Raw genomic sequence first — 21,133 nt, forward strand, 5'->3', positions numbered from 1 at the left:
GCTGTCCATAAGGTCCTTTCCAGCAGAGCATCTTGTACTGCTGCTTGCAACTATGCCATCCCAGATTCAGGACTTCAAGTTTCTCTTCCTTAAATATTACGCAATTTCGTGTGGGCTGTCTTTCAGACTGTCAAAGTCATTAAACCACCACCCTTTGAGATCAGCAATTTAGCCACTTTTTCCACCCACCTTGTAGTCTTTCTGTCCAGTCCGTACCTTAACCAACTTGTCAACAAGTATGTTTTGAGAGTCTCTCAAAAAAATGCATCAAAACCATTAAGATCGTGACAACCACAGCTCTTCATCCACTGAGCAGATAGTTTCATCACGGAAGGCAGTCAGGTTGGTCAGATGTGATTTACCCTTGGTAAATCCGTATTGGCTTTTCCCAGTCACCTTCTTGCCCTTCGTGTACCTGAAAATAGCTTCCACGAGGGCTTGCTTCATGGTTTCCTCGGGAGCTGAAGTGGGCCTGCCTGGCCTGTAGCTTCCCAGCTCATCTTTTTTGTCTCTTTTGTCTTTACGTGACAGAAATAGATATAAAATAATTTAAGTATTACCAGTACCTAGGCAAGCTTTCATAGTTCATGTGTCGGTGTAATGTACTGCGCTATGTCGTCTATATGCAACTACCAATTATTATTGTCCAGCATTGCTTTCAAAGAGAACTTCAAAATTGAATGGTTAGCTGCTGTTAAACTAATCTGCCAGAAATCCAATTATCTAACCTTATTAGTCACATCAACAAGGGTTTAGATTGGCTCCATTTCTCCAGCAGATGTATAAACCTCATGATTTGTGGGGGAGGAATTTAAGCTTCTATGCTTTGATGGCTTGTCTTATAAACAGACAGCTTTCCCCATGGCGGTTTTAATTTCACTATGAATTGGTTTGCCTGGTAAAACCAGTAACAGACAGAATGGGTTTTTTTTGTTTTTCCAGTATATATAGCCCTGAGAAAAAACAGAAGATAAATTCCTCTGGTTTTTACAGAACTAAATTAAAAGCCAACTGAACTGAAAGCTGGAGTTGCCCATTTTTGTCCTCTCCCTCGTAAGGTGCTTTGAAGCCTATATAAGGCTTCAAAGTAGCCTGTACCTCAAAGCACGAATCTGATACTAAAGCCTGTATGAGACTGAAGCTTCCCTATAGAAGAAAATGCCTCCTTCTCTGCTCTGCTTTTTTCCCTTTGCCTGTTTTACTAGCGAACCCGCCAGATCAAAAGGAATATATCAGAGACACAGGAGCGATGAAAGAGAATTGGTTTGGTTGTTCAAGGCCTGGTCAGGTGAGCGTGAGGATCCCATGGTCACAGCAGGAGAGAAAGTTCGTCATGAAACGATCATTCAGCTGCAATGTGGAATTCGGAGCATATAAGCGATATAGGCATAGAAGCTCCAGCATGTGTTCTTACCCCGTAGAGTAAGGAGTTGTGCAAAAGTAATGGTCTGAGGAAAGAGCCCCAAAAACGCAACAACATATCTGTCCTGTTTTCTGCAAATTGGAATGACTCTTAGCATAATGGAACCATAGCCAAAACGATAGAAAAATGATATAGAAATGCCTAAGCAATGAATGCATAATGCAGAATCATATAGAAGTGCATAATAAATGAATGCATAAGGCAAAATCACATAGAAATGCATAATAAATGAATGCATAATGCATATGATTACTAAAATAAAACCATGGGTGCAGCTAAAGTACTTCTAGCTAGCGTTCTGTTATGAAGAGAATTAAGTGAGTAAGGACCAGAAGAAATAAAGAGGAAACCCTTTTAATTCTAACATTTAACAATAAATCTCAGTATCATCAAGATGGTCATACTAGCATTTTTATTTGCAGTGTAATTTCCTATTGGTTATGAATTTCAAATTGATATAATTCTCCTTAATAAGAAGTACCTAGTTTATCTGAATCTCTTTCGACTTTTAGAACTTATAATTCCTTATTAAGCCTTTTTACAAAGGCCTTTTTCTGAGCCCTGTGTTAACCTCCCTTTCCCTGTGCTATAGATTTGCAGACAGAACACAAGTTGGTGACTTGTCCAAGTTTCTGTGATGCTGCAGATTCTCCTCTGTAATCCCACTGACTGTGCAAATTCAAATAAGTCATCCCCCACAAAGGATTAATTTCAATAAGTAACATTTTTAGTTATCTACAGATTAAATGTAAATGTGTAAGTTTTTCTTGTTTTCTGGCCCTTTGGAGAATATTGGTATTTGTCCCACCTGAAGGGCAAGGGAGAAAGGTAATGCAGTAAGTCTAGAGACCTCCAAAAACACCTACTATTAAATGGCTGCCAGATCTGTTTGCCGACCAGAATGCTGTGGGAAAATAGGAAAGGGAACAGATAAAACTGTTGGGAATTACCACCAACTTTCATAGCTGCCTTTGAACAAAGTTTTACAGTACTTGTGTGCTATTTCTGATTAGGACTAATTTCTGGTGGTGTTATCTGTTACTGGAATTTTATATGGCAAATTCATTATTATCCCATATCAGAACAAATTTATAGCAGCTTGGAGGATTGAAACTTTTCCTCACCTACAGCTAGATTAAATTGTCAGTCAGTGCTACAAATATAGCCTGACCATACTTTAGGTAAACCTAAAACCAAAAGCGATTAGTTGAGCTGACACTTGAAGACGCTAGGTAGCTTACATTGATGTATTTTCTCCAGATGGGAGATTGTAACAGACAAATGAAGTAGTAGATATACTCTTTGCTTAAGTTCAAACACACATCCTGAAGAGAAGCTGAGATCTCGATCAACTGCAAGGAAAAGTTGATAATAATTTCCTGTGATCTTCCTAACATTACCCTTCAAGCTTTCGAACTGACTGATGGTGCCAGATATACATACCCCCTAAGCCTCCAGAAGGAGCCTCAGCAAGTGTCACTGGCTGTAATGTAAACATTGAAAATTTGACGCTTCTTCACTTGGGAGTAAATTCCATCACAATAATTGCAGGCCTGCTTTGCCAGATGCGGTGTCCCAGAGCCACTAGCTTGTGCGACTCCAGGGCCGTGTTCTTACTCCCATCGTGGAAGACGATAGCTCTATAAACTTCAACTTGTGTTGATGAAACCTTTTTCTGTGGAAAGATCACAGAAAGAATTTTAACTATGTTAAATAACGTTTAGCCATCTCGCTTGCATGATCTCCATCATATTTATTCTTTGAGAACTATCAAGAGTGATTGAAGAGCAAAGATACTGTTAATAGTCCTTAAAACCCCAGAAATGCCACAAGTCTAGCTCTGTTCAACCCAAGAGGGCCATTAGGTAGATGGCCAAACAAAGCCTAGATTTACAGAAATTTAAGTAAAATTGATTATCAGGAAGATACTCAAGATCCTGTATGACAAATGTAATTGCTCTTCTTCATATGAGTAATCTCTTGCTAAAAAATATATCACCTAAAGGGCTCACGCTGGCAGCAAGTGTCATTTTTCACATTGGTATAGAAAATCAATTTCTTTCTGGTCTCATTAGAGAACATGAATTTTGTGACTTCTCTGTTTCATCACTGTGTTGCCTCAGTTTTACTTGACATGTCCTTGTACTATGGGAACGTGTTTCAGCTTGTGTTTGCTTCTTAGAGGGGGTGGATTGCATTATTCTTCCTTTACTCATTTTCCTGTCATTTTTTGAAGAATGGATTCATTGTATTAAAAACTTTATTTCTCTTCACTTTTCATTCATTTCTTCACAAGGAAAGTAGTGAGAGAGTGGAACAGGGTACCCAGAGAGGCTGTGTAACCATCCATCCATGGAGATGATCAGTACTTGACTAAGCAAGTCACAGTTGACCTGATCTAGTGTTGGCAATAATCCTGCATCACCTGGGAGGTTGGAGTAAATGACCTTCGAGGTCTCTTCCAGCCAGTGTTTCTGTGATTTTGTGGGGTACATCATTTGGGGTACAGAAGAGCACCTTTGAAATGTTTTAATCTAAGGTTTGGGGTTTTCATCTTTAAAACAGTGATGCATAATAAATAACAATTGTTTTAAGATGGAGTATCTGTTGTTGGGGTACTCGGTTGATTTTAACGCCGTATGCGTGATACAATCTGTAGTTCAGGTTTCCTGACAGCTCACAGTTCGATTGACTTGTGCATGAATTTGCACTGAGCAATAGATGAGCAGGATTTTTTCTGCCATTATTCGTCATGATAGCTTGTAGTCACTGAGCTCAGAGCAGAGATTTTTTTTCTCTGCTTGTAAAAGAATTCTGGTGGGCTGCCAGGTAGTGTGTAAAAATAAGTTTCCCAACTCGAATGCAGAGGACAAAAAGTCTGGGGTTGCGTGTGCAGGGAGGAAATGATGTGAACATTACTGCAGTTAATGCTGAGAAGATCATGGAGACTTGGAAAGGGAGACAAAAACAGTGTCCTGGATCTGACTCTGGATTTTTATGTTGCTGCTGTTGAGCCTGTTAAGATACTCGGAGATTGAGTTGTCCTAACGAAGAGGAGTATTTTGGTGTTGTCACGATTTATCAAGCAAATCCGTCATACCAATGTGTATCTCTCCCTAAAAAGGATTTTTCGTAGCAAAGCAGGAACTTCTCTACAGTCCATGGCCACATTTCATACTCAGGTTCAACTTGGCCAGCATGTGTATGTTCACAGCTGCTGTGTGGGCTTCAGCAGAAAAGGACTTTCCAGGAGAGCAGGCAGGTGCCTCCAGCTGTGGAGCTGGCCAAGATGCTTCTCCTCGCCCTTACTCGCTGCAGGCTTTTCTCTTGTTCTGCCCAGGTTTACCTTGCCCCGCGCATGCAGCAGTTATTTCAGGAGAAAGGGATTGTGGCAGAGTGAAGGGCATGTCTGTCTGGTACCTGGTGGAGGCGTTGTGATAATCTCTGTTGGCCGAGATGGGACTGTGTGGGCAGAGCTTAAAATACAGCGTACGTTGGCAGAAAGACGTAGCTTTCTGGTGGTGGACGTAGCTACTACGCTTCCTCAAAGTGATATAAATTAAGGTAGTGAAAAGCACTCTGTTATCGTCAGAGTTTCATCATGACATAAGTCTGTTGGCAAGGGTGATCTCACACTCCTCGCTGAAATAAATATGCCAGCAGAGTTTCACAACGTGGACTAAAAAAATCCAGTTTCTCTTCCTAGCTAAACCAGTCTGAGCCCTGCTGCTGGCTGGAGATAACACCTCGTCTTCCTCAGCTTCCCCATGGGGCTGACCGTGTAGAAAATACCTGTCCCCTGTTGTCCCCTGTCGCTGCTGAGCGGTGGTGCTACGGCCGGGGCAGCAGCACCAGTGGGGTGGCCACATGCGGCACCACTCGTGGCTCAGCCTGCCTGGCACACCGCGGGCGAGACCACGGCCGAGCTCAGCCCCTCTGCCCTGGGATGCTCTGGGATGGTGGTCCCATTGCCCGGTGCCCGTTATCCGCCCTTGGCAGAGGCTGCTGGGATGGCAGGGCTCTCTGTGGGGATTTTTTTCCTCCTGGTACATAGATTTTGATTTTTGCCTTTTAGCATCGATATCAGCTAAATCTTTAGCACATGACCTCTACTGCAACGCTCTTGAGGTTGTCCCTGTGCCTCCTTGTGGTTGTTCCGGTGAAAGAAAAGTCTAATTTTGCTTACAGGCTTTCAGCAAAAGCCTGCCTTCTCCAGTTACCGAGAGCCCCTCTGCTCATCGGGCAGCGTTTGGTGGCTGTAACAGAGGAGCAAATACTGCTAAGGTAGATCTTTTGATCGGTGGAAGTAATTTATAAAGAACAAGAAATGCTGTTATGTTACTGGTAGGACTTAGAGGTGGGGAAGTGTAGCACTGGGAAGGAAAGCCCGTGGCTCGAAGAGAGGTGCGGGAGTGGGTCCGTAGGGCGCTGCTGAGCCCGGAGGCTGTGGGAGTGCGTCCTCACGCTGGAAGTGTATCAAGCTGCAGACAGTCCATTCTTTTTTCGTTTGTACATTATATGCCGTTAATATTAACTGCAGATGCAAAGTACATCTCTTGACATTTACAAAATGTTACTGCGCTTTGTTCTTGTACAGGTGGCCCTTTGCTTCTCCTTGGAATAGTTAGGGGCTGCTTAAGCAAGTGACAGAGAAAAAACGTGAAGACAACTGTTCTGTCAATAAACTCCCACTCTGACTAATGGGATCCCTTCCCCTGCCACAGGCTCCCTTCTCACCCGGGCTTTTCTGCTGAGGTCTCTTGACAATAGGTTGTGTCACTAATGGTGTGGATGTCTGTGCTTATTTAATGAAGAATTAGGAATTAGGTGACTAGACCGATTCGTTACATAGCAGCAGGCCTAGGGTGATCCTTCCTCCGCTAACAGTTGCATTTGTTCCTGACCTGGGCCCTAGGGAATGTAGCAGGAACAGGTAAAACCCTCTGTAACCATTAAAAATCCAGTGAATTATCCAGTTTGCATTTAAAATATATTCTAATGCCCACTTAAGTTTGCATTCTTTTATTATTGCCCAAATATAAATATTACTCTTAGGTTGTTTGAGACAACTTCCTTCCCCTCTGCAGAGTCTTATTAACAGGTTTGTTAATTGAGTTGTGCCCCACTGTGAGTCAGTATCTGTATGCTAAAAAGGGATGTGAGTGATGCTAGGGTGTGCATCTGGCTGAGTTATCCAGCCTTAGGTGTTATATACCCTCTCTCGTAGAGCTTTCAACATTTTTGTATTTTACTTTTGTTGCTATTGCCATTATTGCAGGGGACAGCCTGTCCCTGGCTTTGTGTCTTCTTTTTCCCTGCCCTCATTCTTGTCATTAATCTCCCTATTTAGTTTTTCCTAATGCAAATATTTACACTTCATTTAACAACATGACCAGTGATTTCTTCAACAAAAAAGTCCTTGTAGGGCAGCAGATCATCGTGGATAGTCTGATACCAGAGGCTGCAAACTCTTTAAAGTCAATCAAGCTTTAAAATAGTGGCTAAACATCTCACCGAGATACCCAACCAATCTGTGAACCATTAAGGCTACAGTAATAAAGTGAAATATTTGCCATCTGATTATTTACGCTTGCTTTGTTTAATTATAGTTTGAAAATGAGATCATCACGAAACTGGATCATGAAGTGGAAGGAGGCAGAGGAGATGAACAGTACAAAGTGTTATTTGACAAAATGTAAGTGTTGATCAGCGGCGAGATTTATGTCACAGTAAAGTCAGGAGAGAGAGCAATTAGACTACAATGAACTTTGTAGCCCAGAAATAATTAAAATCTGTTAATGATGCACAACATTTAAAATTGCACCTGAGTCAAGGTTTTTTCTGTGTGTGATTAACAAGGCGAATGTAATTGGTTTTTCAGTCTCTTGGAGCACTGCAGAAAACACAAATACCTTGCTAAGAGTGGAGAAACTTTCGTGAAGCTTGTTGTCCGCTTAATGGAGAGGTTGTTGGACTACAGGACCATAATGCATGATGAGAACAAGGAGAACCGCATGAGCTGTACTGTCAACGTGCTGGTAAGCAAGGAGAAGTCACCACCTCAAATGACTGCTGCATTCTTAATTTTACCCCTTTAACAAAAGATTCGTGTAAAACAGAGTACGTGTCAGGATTCTCATGAACGTTTGAAATACTTTGGGTTTTTTTTCTTTTTTTAATGAAGGTGAATCTATGAAACCATGGGTTATTACTTCTTTAATTGATTCTAAGGAAAGATTTAAGAAGTGTTTCAGGGCCTGATCTTTGAGGGCCATTCACTGACATTTACAATTGATGTATGAACAACTTTATGCAGAAAAACACTTTGATATACAGAATATTGGAGTAATATGCAGTTTACTACCAAAATTTTCATGCGTTTGCAATCCCATTTGTATTCTGCTTACTGCTCAGCTTCCGTATTCAAAACTTTTGAAGAAATTTAAGTGTTACTATTTCGTTCACTGCAGAAAAAGCTCGGGTTGTTTTCCTCACTGATGTGAAATTTCCTCTCCTTAGTTCCAGAAATCCTGGAGTATCTACTCTATACTACAAACCTTTGTCCATTTAGGCTAGAGTTGGAAGCAGCAGAAGTTGTCTCCATAGCACGCACATCATGCTCTTTGGTGGAAGCATTAGAGTATGAGATTTTACTAGCACAAAATCAGCACATAAGGAAAAATGTAAAAATAAATTTTAGAGACCCCCAAATGTAGTACTAGCTAGATTTGATTTTTCCAATAGGACTCAATATTAAACTGTTAGCCCCTAAGGATTCAGAGCTTTCATCCCTATATCATCATCACAGCTTTTATTTCGCTTAAATATGTGGAGCACAGACAGTTTATGGTTTATGTGATGTGGCCGATAGATTTCGTTCAGGCTGGTTTGGAAAGATCTGAGTAAACAACTTGTAGCTTTAGCACTTGCAAGTAATGCAAACGTCCTCAGCTCGTGCAGTGCAGCCTTTATGCCGCACTGTCCCATAAGCTGTAAATGAAACGCTGCCCATTACAGTGGGAGAGAAGATAGAGACATCAAATCGGAAATTGGGGTTTTTTTTTTAGTTTGTTTTTCCTTTCTGTGCACATCAAAAAGCATCAGAATGTTTAAAGAGGAGCAACTTGGAGAGTTGTCACCGGCTGTTGATCTAGCAAGTGCCGTTAGGCTGCCCGCAGAAAATTCGTACCGTCCTCCCGAGCAGAATTTGAGTTAGAAAAGCCTGCCAGTTCGCACCAAGCAAGATAGGAAATAAAAAATCACATACACCATACGCTCTAAAACATGACAATTTATAAAACTGGGAAAATTTCCTTAGGAAGGTGAATGTATTTCTCCGTCTCTTCATCATAATACTCTGAGTCTCCTCCTAGTAATTCTTGCCGTGCTAACTGCAGGGGGACCGATGGCACACTTAGGGGTTGGTTTTGTTTTCTCTAAGTGTCTCTAACAGCATCTCCTGATGCTGATTTTTATCATCTGAATTTTTCAAGTATTTGCAGCTGATAAATTTTGTGGGCAATTTACTGCTGTCAGGTTAAATCACCGTGAGATATCCACACACAACCCTGCTGCTGAAGTCTGCGGGAAGTGCAGGAAAGCATCACAGGGCAGAACTTTCCTTTGTTTTCAGTAGGCGTGATTTAAAACCTGAGCTTAATTTTAAAGTCCCATTTGCCCTCCAGGGTCAATACAGTCTTTTCATCATTCTCCATGCACCTGAGGGGAAATTTATGCCTTTGCAGAAATCCGACCCAGGGCTGATACTCAACACGGTTCCCACTTGAGGCCTCAAAGAGTTCTTAATTGGGACATTAATGATGTCCCAATACAGTTTGTCTGTATTGACTATAATTTAAGTCAGGGTTTTGATATGTATTTAAGCCAGCGCAGCGTAAGGGGGACGTGGGAACTCGCACCCACAGGTGGGGCAGGAGCAGGGACTGCTGTAGTAAATGTAATGTGTGTCAGTGTCGACCTGCTGCCCAAAAGCCTCTTCCCGTTAGGGTTGATTTGATGTTGCTTCTTGAGCTGCGTCAGAAGGGCAGAGCAGCTGGCAGCAATACCAGGATAAAATGGTTTTATGTTACTGGTCCCCCCAACTCAGAAGTCTCTTCTATTTTAAAAAAACAAACACAAGTAAGAAAAAACAACAGAGTTTTTTCACATGGTTCAGTTTGTCTTTTGAGTTGAACTCAAAACCAGTGAGCAGTTATGTCAACTAAAATGGTATATCCATCATTTCCAACTCCAGTACGTAGATTCTGTCTTGTATTTCAGTTCTCTTTGAAGGGAACACTTTTGTATTGGGCTTATTCATCTATTAGTACTGGGCTTGTGCATCTGTTAGCGGCTACTCAGACTGGTTTAATTTAGCATTGAAATATATTGTAATTCAGTGAAGAAGATACTTCTTTGTGTTTTGTTTTCTTAGATATATTTTAACTTTTGAAGGCAAACTTTAAATTAAATTCAGAAATGCCTTTAATATCTCACCCAGTTTATCATATCTTGCATTTACGATATTTGTGGTGTTAACTAGTTTATCTCAAGACCGAAGGCATTCAGACATTTCTGCAGAGAGTGATGATAATGTGTGGCATAGAAAACCAGATAAATAACACTAATCTAACTTCTTATTTCCAAAGAAACTATTAGAATTCAAGGGCAGATGATGTGTTGCTCAACTAAGATTTGGTGTTTTAAATCCATAGAGCAACTGTTGCTTAAAAATTACAAAATTTCAACTGAAAATGGTTAATGATGTGTGACTTGCAAATGCCAGAAGCAAATTTCTGGCAGTACTGTTCTTGCAAATTCTTGACCTTTGCAATGAGACATAAGCCCTAATACGCTACATCATGAAACATCACAGCATTAGACTTTATAAGTTAAATACCTTGTGTTTTATCACTAGAGGCAAATTTCATTTTTCAGTTTTGAGGTTGATGTTACGCAATTATGAATTTTTAATTTAGAGCATGTTCTGTATACATTTCAGACTGTGAAATCACAGACTTTCTAACAAAATTATGTTGTTTTTCAGAATTTCTACAAGGAGATTGAGAGAGAAGAAATGTACATAAGGTTTGTAAATGTGACCAGTGACAAACTCTGCTTGACTTATTGTAGTGTAATTGGAGAAAATTAAGTTCATATTAAGCAGTCACTTGGGGGCTGGAGGGAAAGAAGTAATGAAAAAGCATACCTTTACTGAACCTTAAGTACTTTCAGAAGCTATCTTCACTGAGAACAGTGCGTATTAGAACATTAGAGTCATGAGATTTTTTTTGTCCCCCTTCTCCAACTCCTGCAGTTATATTATGATGAACACTGAAATAAATACTCAGGAGTGTTGTCACATGAAAAAAAAAGTTAAGTCAAAAGAAAACTGAGCAAAGAAATAATTCTACTTCCTGGCGAGATACAAAATATGTGACTTGAGGTAAAAAGGGCGATTAAATAATATAATGTCTGATATTTATTTTAAATGTAAAGCTTTTAGGAACCTTTCAAAATCTATTTTCACACAAGGTAAAAATGGTAATACGTTGTTGTGCTTTTTGTAAACCTCAGGGTTCCTAGTCCTCTATTTGTACTTTGGCTTAAAATTGGCTAGACTGTTGTGCTAAAATGATGAAGCCTGTGCTTTTACTGCTATTTTAGGTGTCTAAATATTATTCATTAATTCATTCTCAGATGCTTGTTTCCTTTTTGGAAGAATTTTCACTTACGAACTCGCTTCCTGTTGTTTAAATGGGTTTAATTATTGCTTTATTAATTTGCAAAAAGAAAGTAAAATCTACCAAAAGGCAGGATTGGTAACTGCGGACAAACACGTAAAGTTGTGAGTCGTAGGTCTGCCCTATTAAGCATCTCTCTTGCTGTCAAACCCCCACCTAAATTCTGTCCTATTTCTGTTAACAAATTTATAATGTATCATAATGAATATCAAAGTTCTGGCTTTTTCAAAATACAGTTTTAATAGGTGTTTGGTTTGTTTGGTTTTTTTGAAATTGTAATTAAAAAAAAACAACAAACAAATGAAGAGAAGCCCCTTACAGAGGTGTGATGATATTGAAGAATACTTATATATCTGTCTCCACAGCAATATCTCTTGCACAAAATCTGCATTGGATTCATTACACATCAGAAGTCATTTATATGTATTGGAAAAAAAAACATAGTGGAAATGCAAATGGTCCTAAAGGTGTCTGCACACAGAAATACGAGCTTTAAATAATCCCACATATATTTAGTTGTTTGAAGATAGAGTTGAACTGTTGTAATCATCAAAATAAATTATTTAGTAACATTTAAGAACCAACCTTTTTTAAGAACCATTGTTTTTATTACTTGCAGGTATTTGTACAAACTGTGTGACCTGCATAAAGAATGTGATAACTATACGGAAGCTGCCTACACATTACTTCTGCATGCAAAGCTTCTGAAGGTAAACACCAAAATACATTGCAAGATTTGAAAATCATCTTAGCAGTAACCAATAGTAGTCTTATTTGTCAGCCTTGGAACATCTGCACTTTAAACTGATTAACAACTGTGTGCTGCTTCTTATGGCAGTTTTTTCTTTTGCACATGCAGGAAACCAGCCCTCTGCCGTTAGTGTATGTAAGAGCATGCTTTGCTCATCTTGATCTGAAATGAATGGAATCACAGTCAAGTCAGACCACAAGTTATAAATGGCAAAGCTGTAATTTAAATTTCTATTAAATGTCAAAATTATGTAATGCGTGGAAGCATCTAAACATATATTTCAGTAAAGCAGCTCTCCGCAGAATTGTTTTTGCAAAGGCAATACAAGGGAGTGCTGGAGACTGTCTCAGGTCCTCTTGGGTACCTGTAGATTCAGTTTTGATTCTGAAAAATTAGAGAGAGATTCAAATAGTCTTCCTTCCAAGCTCATGCCTTTAAAAGGTACGTGTAATTTTAATGCGGTGTTACAGAGTTCGTAGCACATTTAAAGAGACATAACCATATTGCCACTGTTCAAGGTATGTTTTGGTGCTACCTGCAATATATGTAAATAAAATGTTTTATCTATGCAAGCTGTATGTAAATAAAGCATTTGAGTTTTTAACACTATATAGTGTCAGTCAGAAATGTAATGAAGCTGTATTTCATAAGCATTAATCTCACTGGAAACTCTCTGGATAGATGGTGTTTTCTCTAACGTGCAGCTTATTTCCAGGATCATGTCACAAATGTGGCAGCGTGTGCCAACCTTGTTCCTGGCGTTATCACGTGGAAGGATGCTGCGCTTAACAGCGGACACTTGTGTCAGGCAATCACATGTTTAATGTAGCCTAGTCATCACTAAATTAGTAGGAAGGAGTTTTATGTTTTAATTTAAAAAACCAGTCAATAGAAAAAGTAAAAATCTAAATTTCTAAAGAATCAGTGTTTTCTAAAGCGTTTGCTTCAGTCCCATTCTTCCTCACATCTCACCACCCACAATGAAATCTTCCTCTCTCCAGGGAGACCTGGATCTCTTTCTGCTCCCCTCGAGGGCAGTAGCGCCGCAGTCATATGGGGCAGAGAGTCAGGGACAGAAGAATTGAGAATTGCATTTTCCCCTTGATCTATTTCTCGTGCCAATGGCGAGTGTATTGCAACCTTCTGTATTATTGCAACCTTCTGTATTCTTGCAAGCTTTCAGTATTATTACAGAAGCTATGCTAATGGTACCCCATTTCGTAATGGAAATTTATCTCATTCTAAGCTGTGAATTGTTCTTAGCAATCTTTGATTTAATCTAAGCAATCCCGATTTAATCTAAGCAGTCCCAAGTGAAATGCAAGTGTAAAATACCTATTTTGAGAAGTTGAAAAGTGGAAGGTGTTAAATGAAGTGCTTCTAACGGATGCACTGAGAATTACACGTACCTCAAAGCCAAGTAAACTGCATCCAGGGTATAGTAAGACTAAATATGATGCACAGCATACATGTGCAGTTTAAGTTAAGACACTTTGAAATGTATTTACTGTATTTTAAAATAAATAGAGGGTTATTACACACGAAAACATCAGTAAGATTCATCTGGAGTGCAAAAGCGCTGTAGCAATAGCTTTATTCATTATTAAAAGCAGAGGCAATTGTTGGACCCAGCCTGCTGGATGCAGTCGCTCCTTTGGTAATGAAATTTTCTGTGCTGAGACGTATGTCAGAGAGGTTAAGATGCGAGGGGATGGCTCTGACGCCTTCAGTCACACAGACTGGTGCAGTCGGTTGCCTGTGGGTAGAAGTTCGAGCGAGTAACTCGCTGAGTCTGTGGCTATAAAGATCTCTCTTATTCCCATGAGGGACGTAAAACAGAACTGCCAAATTGTGTAATACTTGCTCATCACACCTTACGTGAATGAACCTTTTAGCCAAGATAAAGCATTCATTCCCTTCCACAGGTGCTGCGTTGTCTGGAAAAATGATGCCATAAAATGTCATTCAAACTTTTACCTGTTATGGCTTGAACTTGTTAGTCAGTATGCTTTATGTGACCTTAAATCAGAGTTTAGCCAATTTTGGTTTTTCTTGCAGAATCTCTTCAGAGACCAGATGAGTATCTTAATATACTCCTTTAATTTACTGGAAATAAATTTCTTATATATAAGAAAATTATATATAATGCAAATCGATAGAAGATGGCAAATGTAAGGGTAGTATTTGTCACAGGTTTTCATCACTAAGCGGATGTTTGTTTATAAATATAATTACATATAGTTTGGGATTATTTTACTAAAAAGGTGTATCGATCTATCTAATACAATATCCTGTTACTACCAGTAGTTAGCAGTGGAGTTCAGTATTGCTTGAGAAGCAGCAATATTGTGGTGTGTGTAACTTTAAGCAATTGAGTTTTTCTGTCAAACCTTGAGGACAGGATTTTCAATGACACTCCTCGTTGGCATATATTTCATCACACTGATTTTAATGGGATCGCATTTAGGTCAAGACTGAGAGCTTTCGAGAATTTCACCTTTAAATTTGCAAGAAAGCTGTCTCTGTGGAGAGAGAACCACCATCGTTTTCTCCAGATCACTGCGAGGTGATGAAGCGCACTTAAGAAAAGAGACTTTAGTTTTATTTTTAACCCATTTAGTCAAAATTAAGGTGTTCAAAGCTAACAGAAGGTAGTGGCTCTTAGTATGCTGAAAAAAATGGCATTGCATTGCAGACTCCATGAAGTTTGTGTTGCTCAGAAACACAGCTTTGTGATACAAAGTTGTCAAAGTTGTCTGCTTTAGCCAAACACAAACATTTTGGCCCAATTAAGAAGTAACTGGGTGAAATTTAATAACATATAGGAGGTAAAACTGGATGATTTAACAGCAATTCTGTGAATAAATCTATGAGTTGCTGATCTTTGGTTGAATTTCTTCTGTTCCAAAAGTTAAACCACTTTATTTCTGTGGGCAGTCCTCCTTCTGTAGTAACTTTGATTTTCAGAGAAGAAAGTGAACAGTTCTTTAATTAATTTGGTTTTTGAAGTTGGCTTCTTAAGGCAAGAAGTCCTATTGGAGCACCTGTCTCTGTCTCCTTTTCAATCTATGAGAAGTTTCATTGGGTTTAGTGGCGGTTCGTGATTGGATTTGATGGAGATTCGTGAGTCTCTAAGCTATTAATTTCCTGCTAGCCTCATGAAAATGGATAGCTGTGGAAGGGTAGGATATAGTAGTAGTATCCTGTTGAGGGAAAAGGCTCCAGTATTGTCTCATTCCCAGGTAGATCGTAGGGAATATCAGTGGGAGGAGAGAAGGGAGGTGAAGAAGAGGTGATATGAGTTCTGGAGTCCAGAGGCTTCAGTTGCGTCTGTCCCTTAATGGACACCAGAATATGCAAGTGCAAGGGAGAAAGCTGTAGGGAATTGCTTGGTCCTCTCAGGTCTAGGGGGAAATCCATTTAATATCTCTGCCTTGCTCCTCATCTGTTAGGCATTTGCTGGAAGAGCAAGAGCTATTAATTGCAGACAGGCTGTGTACAGTTAGTTGCGCTTTTCCGAGCCTCCAAACGTTCTCTATAAATTTTAGCCATTTAATTTCTGTGCCTACAGTCCTTTCCATTTGTATTGATGTATCTTGGCTTTGGGGCTTCTCCCAACATAAATCTGCTAGTGTTCACTATGCATCCAGCAGGTTGTACCCATCAGCAGGTCAAGGTCAGTCTCATCAAACCCACTGAGGAGAGGAAGCCACCTCAAGAAACTTCCTTCCAGCTGATATATGTAATTAGCCTCCAGTTACAGCATTCAAAGAAATGGTCCTCGTGCCCAAGGAATCAAAGTACACAACTGCAAAAAAAAATTTGTGTTAGTGCATTAGCTGTGGTACCGCTTCTTTAAATAAAAGATGTGTATTTTATTTAGCCTAATTTTACTGACATATTTCATAACTTTTGATTTGCTTTCACTTTTCCCCTCTTTCTTGTATGATTTAGTGGTCAGAAGAAGCATGTGCAGCACATCTTACCCAGCGGGATGGATACCAGGCTGCTACTCAAGGACAGTTAAAAGATCAGCTATATCAAGAAATTATCCATTACTTTGACAAGGGCAAGGTAAAAAGGGAAGAAAAAAGTCCAAATATGTTTCATTGCCTTTCTTTCTAACTTATAAGTTGAATAGTAAACATAGTTTGCATCAGATGACCTTCAGGGAGCTTTAAACTCGCTGCAAGTTATTTGGAGTGCTTTATGTAAACAGTCCACCAGCTAGCACTTAAAGATAATAATACTTTAAAAAAAAAGTAAAAAAAAAATCAATGGTACATTTATAACTGCTGTGTTAAGGGTAAATATATGTGCATATGATGCCATGGAGAAAATGGAAAAGTGATGCATGTAATTTGGGGGACTGACTTTTTCTGGCAATTGCAATAGCTAATGCAATTCAGCTACCCATGTTTTTTCTCGTGTACACAAAATAATTCCCTCAGAGAATGGACGTCTGTGGTTCATATTGTAAGAAGACAGAAGTATTCTCAGATGAGAATTTTTCATTACAGTTGCATCTTTTATTGCAAGATGAATTTGCATTTGGCGTTGCATGGTGGGAAGGGGAGAGTCTGGTGTTACCTGTCCACAGAGATGGAGGGAGACAGGAAGATGTAGGGATGTATCAGTGTTTGGACATTTCATGCACAAAATGTTTAAATATAGAAGTAGATTTCTCTTTGTCAGAATATTTCAGAAACTTAAACTTGGACTTTTAAAAGCAATCTTTGTTGCATAAATGTAGTGCAAACAGAAATGTCATTTTCTGGTAGAACTAGAATATTATCCAACCACCTCATGTTTTCCAAATAAGTTTTTAGCAGAATCAGATTAGTATTTTGATAGAAACTTTGCTTGAAAGGTCAAATTTTATACCTTATCTTAATGCAATATTTAGAAGCTGTTAATAAATGATGCTAAAAAGATTGTCATGCCAGGCTATGCAAACAGGCTGCGTGCGGCTGGGGCTTGTGTAGGTGCCTTAGCGCTTATGCAGTGGATAGCATTGCTTTCCACAGCACGCTTCTGCTGCCCAAAAAGCTTTTACTAACCCTCTGACAGTGGGTAAGGAGAACCTCGTTAGAATTAGGGTCATAGCTGATTTAAAAGTATATTTTAATATTACATTCCTCTCTGGAAAGGAAAAGCCAGAAGTCGCATGTTTTTATTTTGGTTTTTTACGTCTTTATGGCTTCACAGTTAGTCTTTTATGGTGCTAGAATACAGGCGGTGGGAATTGTTCTTCTGAGCACCAGCCCAATGCATTTTAGCTATAAATTAAAAGCTGCAGCGTCTTTTACATCTGTATTGAAAACAGCCTGTCTTAAAGTTGTACCCACCCGTTTCTGCTGATAGCGCTAATGAGCTGTTTATATAAACAGCAGGCAAAATACCTGCTGCTTACTTTTCAGCCTGCGCCACATTACGCAGCACGGCATCCACGCTTGAGAGACCGTTGTTAGACTGAATAACCATTCTTAATTTTTTCACATTTTACAACTAGAAGTGAAAGAAGGCTCTGCCTGCTTTCAAACAAATAGCACTGAAAATGCTGAAAAATCCCTTTCCCTCATAGTTAGATTAAACAACTGAATTTTCACTACTCTAAAAATTTTTGGTGAACAATGATATCAAAGGGGCCACTGTGATTACTTATTCCTATTCCTTTGCATAACTCAAATCATAGGACTCCTGTGTGATTTTTTCGTGTGTGTGAGGAGATGATTCACTTTCAAAGTACTCTTTCCTAGTTACAGATATTTCTTCTCTCATTTTCTGGTCACTCCAGTTGGCAATAAATTTTGCATTGTTCAATGAAAAGGAAAAAAAAAATCAATATACACTGAAAATATGAGTGTCTTATATGAATTTTCAAATGTCAGGAAGCTCAAAGTTGAGGTTTCCACAGTAGAGTTAAGTTAATCCTCTCATTTGGGATGTTCTGACATTAGGTTAAATCAACTGCTTACATTTACCTATGCAGTTTGCAAATGTAGTCCAGCAGCTACTTTATGCCATTCCATGATCAGTAACACATCTGAAATAGTATTTGGTGTGTGTTTTTGGAAGACTGTATGAATACACTAACCAATTTGTCTTTTTTTTACCATAATTGCCCAGCTGTGTCTCTACCTGGCAATTCATTCAGGGTTGATCCCACTACTTTGCTTTCTCTTCCCTAAAGTTAAGAAGAGATGTCAAAAGAAGGTAGGGCAGCTGTAGAGCTACCTCCAGGCTTTTACAGAAGCTCAGGAGTTTTATTTTAAAGTTGTGAGACTGTGCCTCTTCCACCCCAACCTGCCTGATGGGAAGCGGTGGACTTAAGCAGGGACGTAGACATTATGTAGAAGAAATGGAGGAAAGGGATTTCCTAAAAGGTGACACTTGGTTTTAAAACATTAGCTTTTTTTTTTTTTAAAGGGTGGTGTAGTTCAGCCTCTCAAAAATCATGATCCCTTTCTCTTAGCAGAGTAATTTCCCAAGAGGAACGCACAGTGCACTTTTCAAGTGAAGACCAACCATGACACTTATTCCCTAAATATTAGCATTCATGGTGAGATGAATTTAGAGGAAGGTATAATCCTCCGTACACAGACTGGAATGGAGTGGACCTCTCACTTCTAGACCAGAAGTGCCTGAGAAATTTGTAATTTAATAATACAGAGTGTGGGCTTGCACTGAAAAGCCGGAGTGTGGGTGTCTCATTTTGGCTGAGAACAAAATACTAGCCTTCACCATGAATATCCCTGTTATCTGTAGTTTGAGGTCCATTTAAGATTCTTCATTCTGATTTCTATTTTTTAATATATTGTTCTTAGGAAGCTTGCTTTTTTACTTATATTTGACTTTTGATCCTTAAACCAATCTTCTGTAAAGCTGAAGTACACCTTTCACCTTTAGTAAATTAGTGTTTTCAGCATTTCATAACAACTTCTGCATTTTGCTATTCTTCCACTTTATGGATTTGATTCCTTATTAGTAATACTTTTCTTCTAAGCGCCTTGTTTCCAAAATGAAATGTTGTTACTTCCAAATTTCCCTAGTATATGCATAGGTTTCTCTCCTAGATTATTATTCTTCACTGCATTGCACTTTCCAGTCTCATCTCCATCTCTCTTGGCTTTTGCCCTTAAAAGCCTTATCCTCACACTTCCCAGTCTAACCTATCCTTTGAACTGTTCTGAAGCGTTTGCTCTTTCTGTGTTTTGCTGAAGCTTTGTAATTTTCAACAAAGCCCTTAATCCAGGGACTTTACTGAATATTGGTAGGTTAGAGTATCTCAGGACGAGAAGGAAAAATAGTGGCGGGATTAAAGTGACGAGGGAAGGGGGTAAAATTTTGCCCATGTGGAGCAGTTAAGGTTAGTCAATGCTAATCATAGAATCATAGAATCATACAGGTTGGAAAAGACCTCTAAGATCATAGTGTCCAACCATCAACCCAACACCACCATGCCCACTACACCATGTCCCTAAGGGCCTCATCTACACGTCTTTTAAATACCTCCAGGGATGGTGACTCCACCACTTCCTTGGGCAGCCTGTTCCAAGGCCTGACCACTCTTTCAGTAAAGAAATTTCTCCTAATGTTCAATCTAAACCTCCCTTGGTGCAACTTGAGGCCATTTCCTCTTGTCCTATCGCTTGTTACTTGGGAGAAGAGACCAACCCCCACCTCGCTACAACCTCCTTTCAGGGAGTTGTAGAGCGCGATGAGGTCTCCCCTCAGCCTCCTCTTCTCCAGGCTAAACAACCCCAGTTCCCTCAGCCGCTCCCCATCAGACTTGTGCTCCAGGCCCTTCACCAGCTTCGTTGCCCTCCTCTGGACATGCTCCAGCACCTCCATGCCCTTCTTGTGGTGAGGGGCCCAGAACTGAACACAGGATTCGAGGTGCGGCCTCACCAGTGCCCAGTACAGGGGCACGGTCACCTCCCTGCTCCTGCTGGCCACACTGAACTACTGTCACAATGAACTACTGAAGCCAAGAAATACTCGGTGTTGTTGACAAAGATAAGATATTATTTTTAAACAGACTTGTGTGGTTCTGGAGCCATAGCGGAAGCAGCAGCATTCTTATTCCTGCACGGTAAAATATACAAACAGCAACATGTTTCACGTTTGCCAGCGGATGCTGCAGTCTATAAATCAGTACATGTTTTCCACTGCTCCTTCATAAATTGAAAGCATTGGTCCCGGGGTGAAAAAAGTAAATAAATGCACACTCATTTATTTCTGCTCCTCCTTCCTTCCCCCTCTCCTCCCCCCACCCCAAAAAAAAGCTTTTACTGGAACCACAAAGCACAAAATATTTGAAACTACACAGTAAATGCCATGCTTTGGCTCAAAATGTCTTTTTTGCAGCTCATGGGATGGCATCAAATGGCTTTTTCTTCTATCTAACAAGATAGTGGTGAAATTCACCTGTCTGCCAAAAACCAGTGCGGGGCTCATGTCCAGCTCATATCTCACGTCAGATCGTAAGCTCGTCCTGAGAGCTGTGAAGGACAGGGGCAGTCTTCAGAGAGGAAAGACATGGTGTTTGACCACGTTCCAAATGAATATAGCAAGTTGTTTTAAAGGGTTTCCAACCATGGCTATATCTTGCACGTCTTGAATGCAATACTAGCAATAGAGAAATACTGTGTTTTAACATTTTATTTAAAATATTAAGCTTACATGATGGTTAATTAACACTATCTGAAATTTAAACAGCTTGGAATGTCCCGTATACATCAGAATATTGCACGATAATATTCTTATCCTAGACTATTTCATTTTTCCTGACCCTTAACTCAGCAGGAGCTAAGAAATATCCTAAGATCCTCCTTTGCTGCTATTAAAGAACCTCAAAAACTAAACTGGATGCTGCAGTTCTTTCTGGGCAACAAGGAATCCAGCTTCAAAAATAAATTAAATTGCTAGGTTTTCCCTAAAAAGATCTCCTGCATCCTCAAAGTCTTTCCCATAATAATTTGCAGCTCGTGTCTACACAACTAAATTTAGGCTATACACATTTTTCTTACACCTTCAGTATAAAAGAAGCATTTTCCTTCCACTATCGCCAACCTCTCTCTCTGGTACACTCTCCAGATAAATTGTTTCTCGCATTAATGAGTTGTACATCGTACAAATCCTGTGTAGTAGCTCCCTGTTCGGCTCATTCCTCCAGAAGACCTGCCATGTCCTGGGCAAACCTGGGAAACCTTC

The 21,133-nt window shown here is 39.7% G+C and overlaps 1 protein-coding gene across 2 annotated transcripts in view; it reads left to right on the top strand.

Annotated features, from left to right (window-relative positions):
- Positions 1–21,133, top strand: part of DOCK1 (dedicator of cytokinesis 1) — a 321,757-nt gene that overhangs the window by 248,551 nt on the left and 52,073 nt on the right. For both annotated transcript variants that reach the window (XM_075155288.1, XM_075155289.1), the window contains exons 34-38: positions 7,033–7,118; positions 7,305–7,461; positions 10,470–10,510; positions 11,786–11,876; positions 15,872–15,991. In XM_075155288.1, the coding sequence (XP_075011389.1) occupies positions 7,033–7,118; positions 7,305–7,461; positions 10,470–10,510; positions 11,786–11,876; positions 15,872–15,991 (495 nt within the window). The remainder of the gene's footprint in view (positions 1–7,032; positions 7,119–7,304; positions 7,462–10,469; positions 10,511–11,785; positions 11,877–15,871; positions 15,992–21,133) is intronic.

The sequence above is a fragment of the Calonectris borealis genome, chromosome 7 (genome assembly GCF_964195595.1).
Source record: "Calonectris borealis chromosome 7, bCalBor7.hap1.2, whole genome shotgun sequence".
NCBI classification, from domain to species: Eukaryota; Metazoa; Chordata; class Aves; order Procellariiformes; family Procellariidae; genus Calonectris; species Calonectris borealis.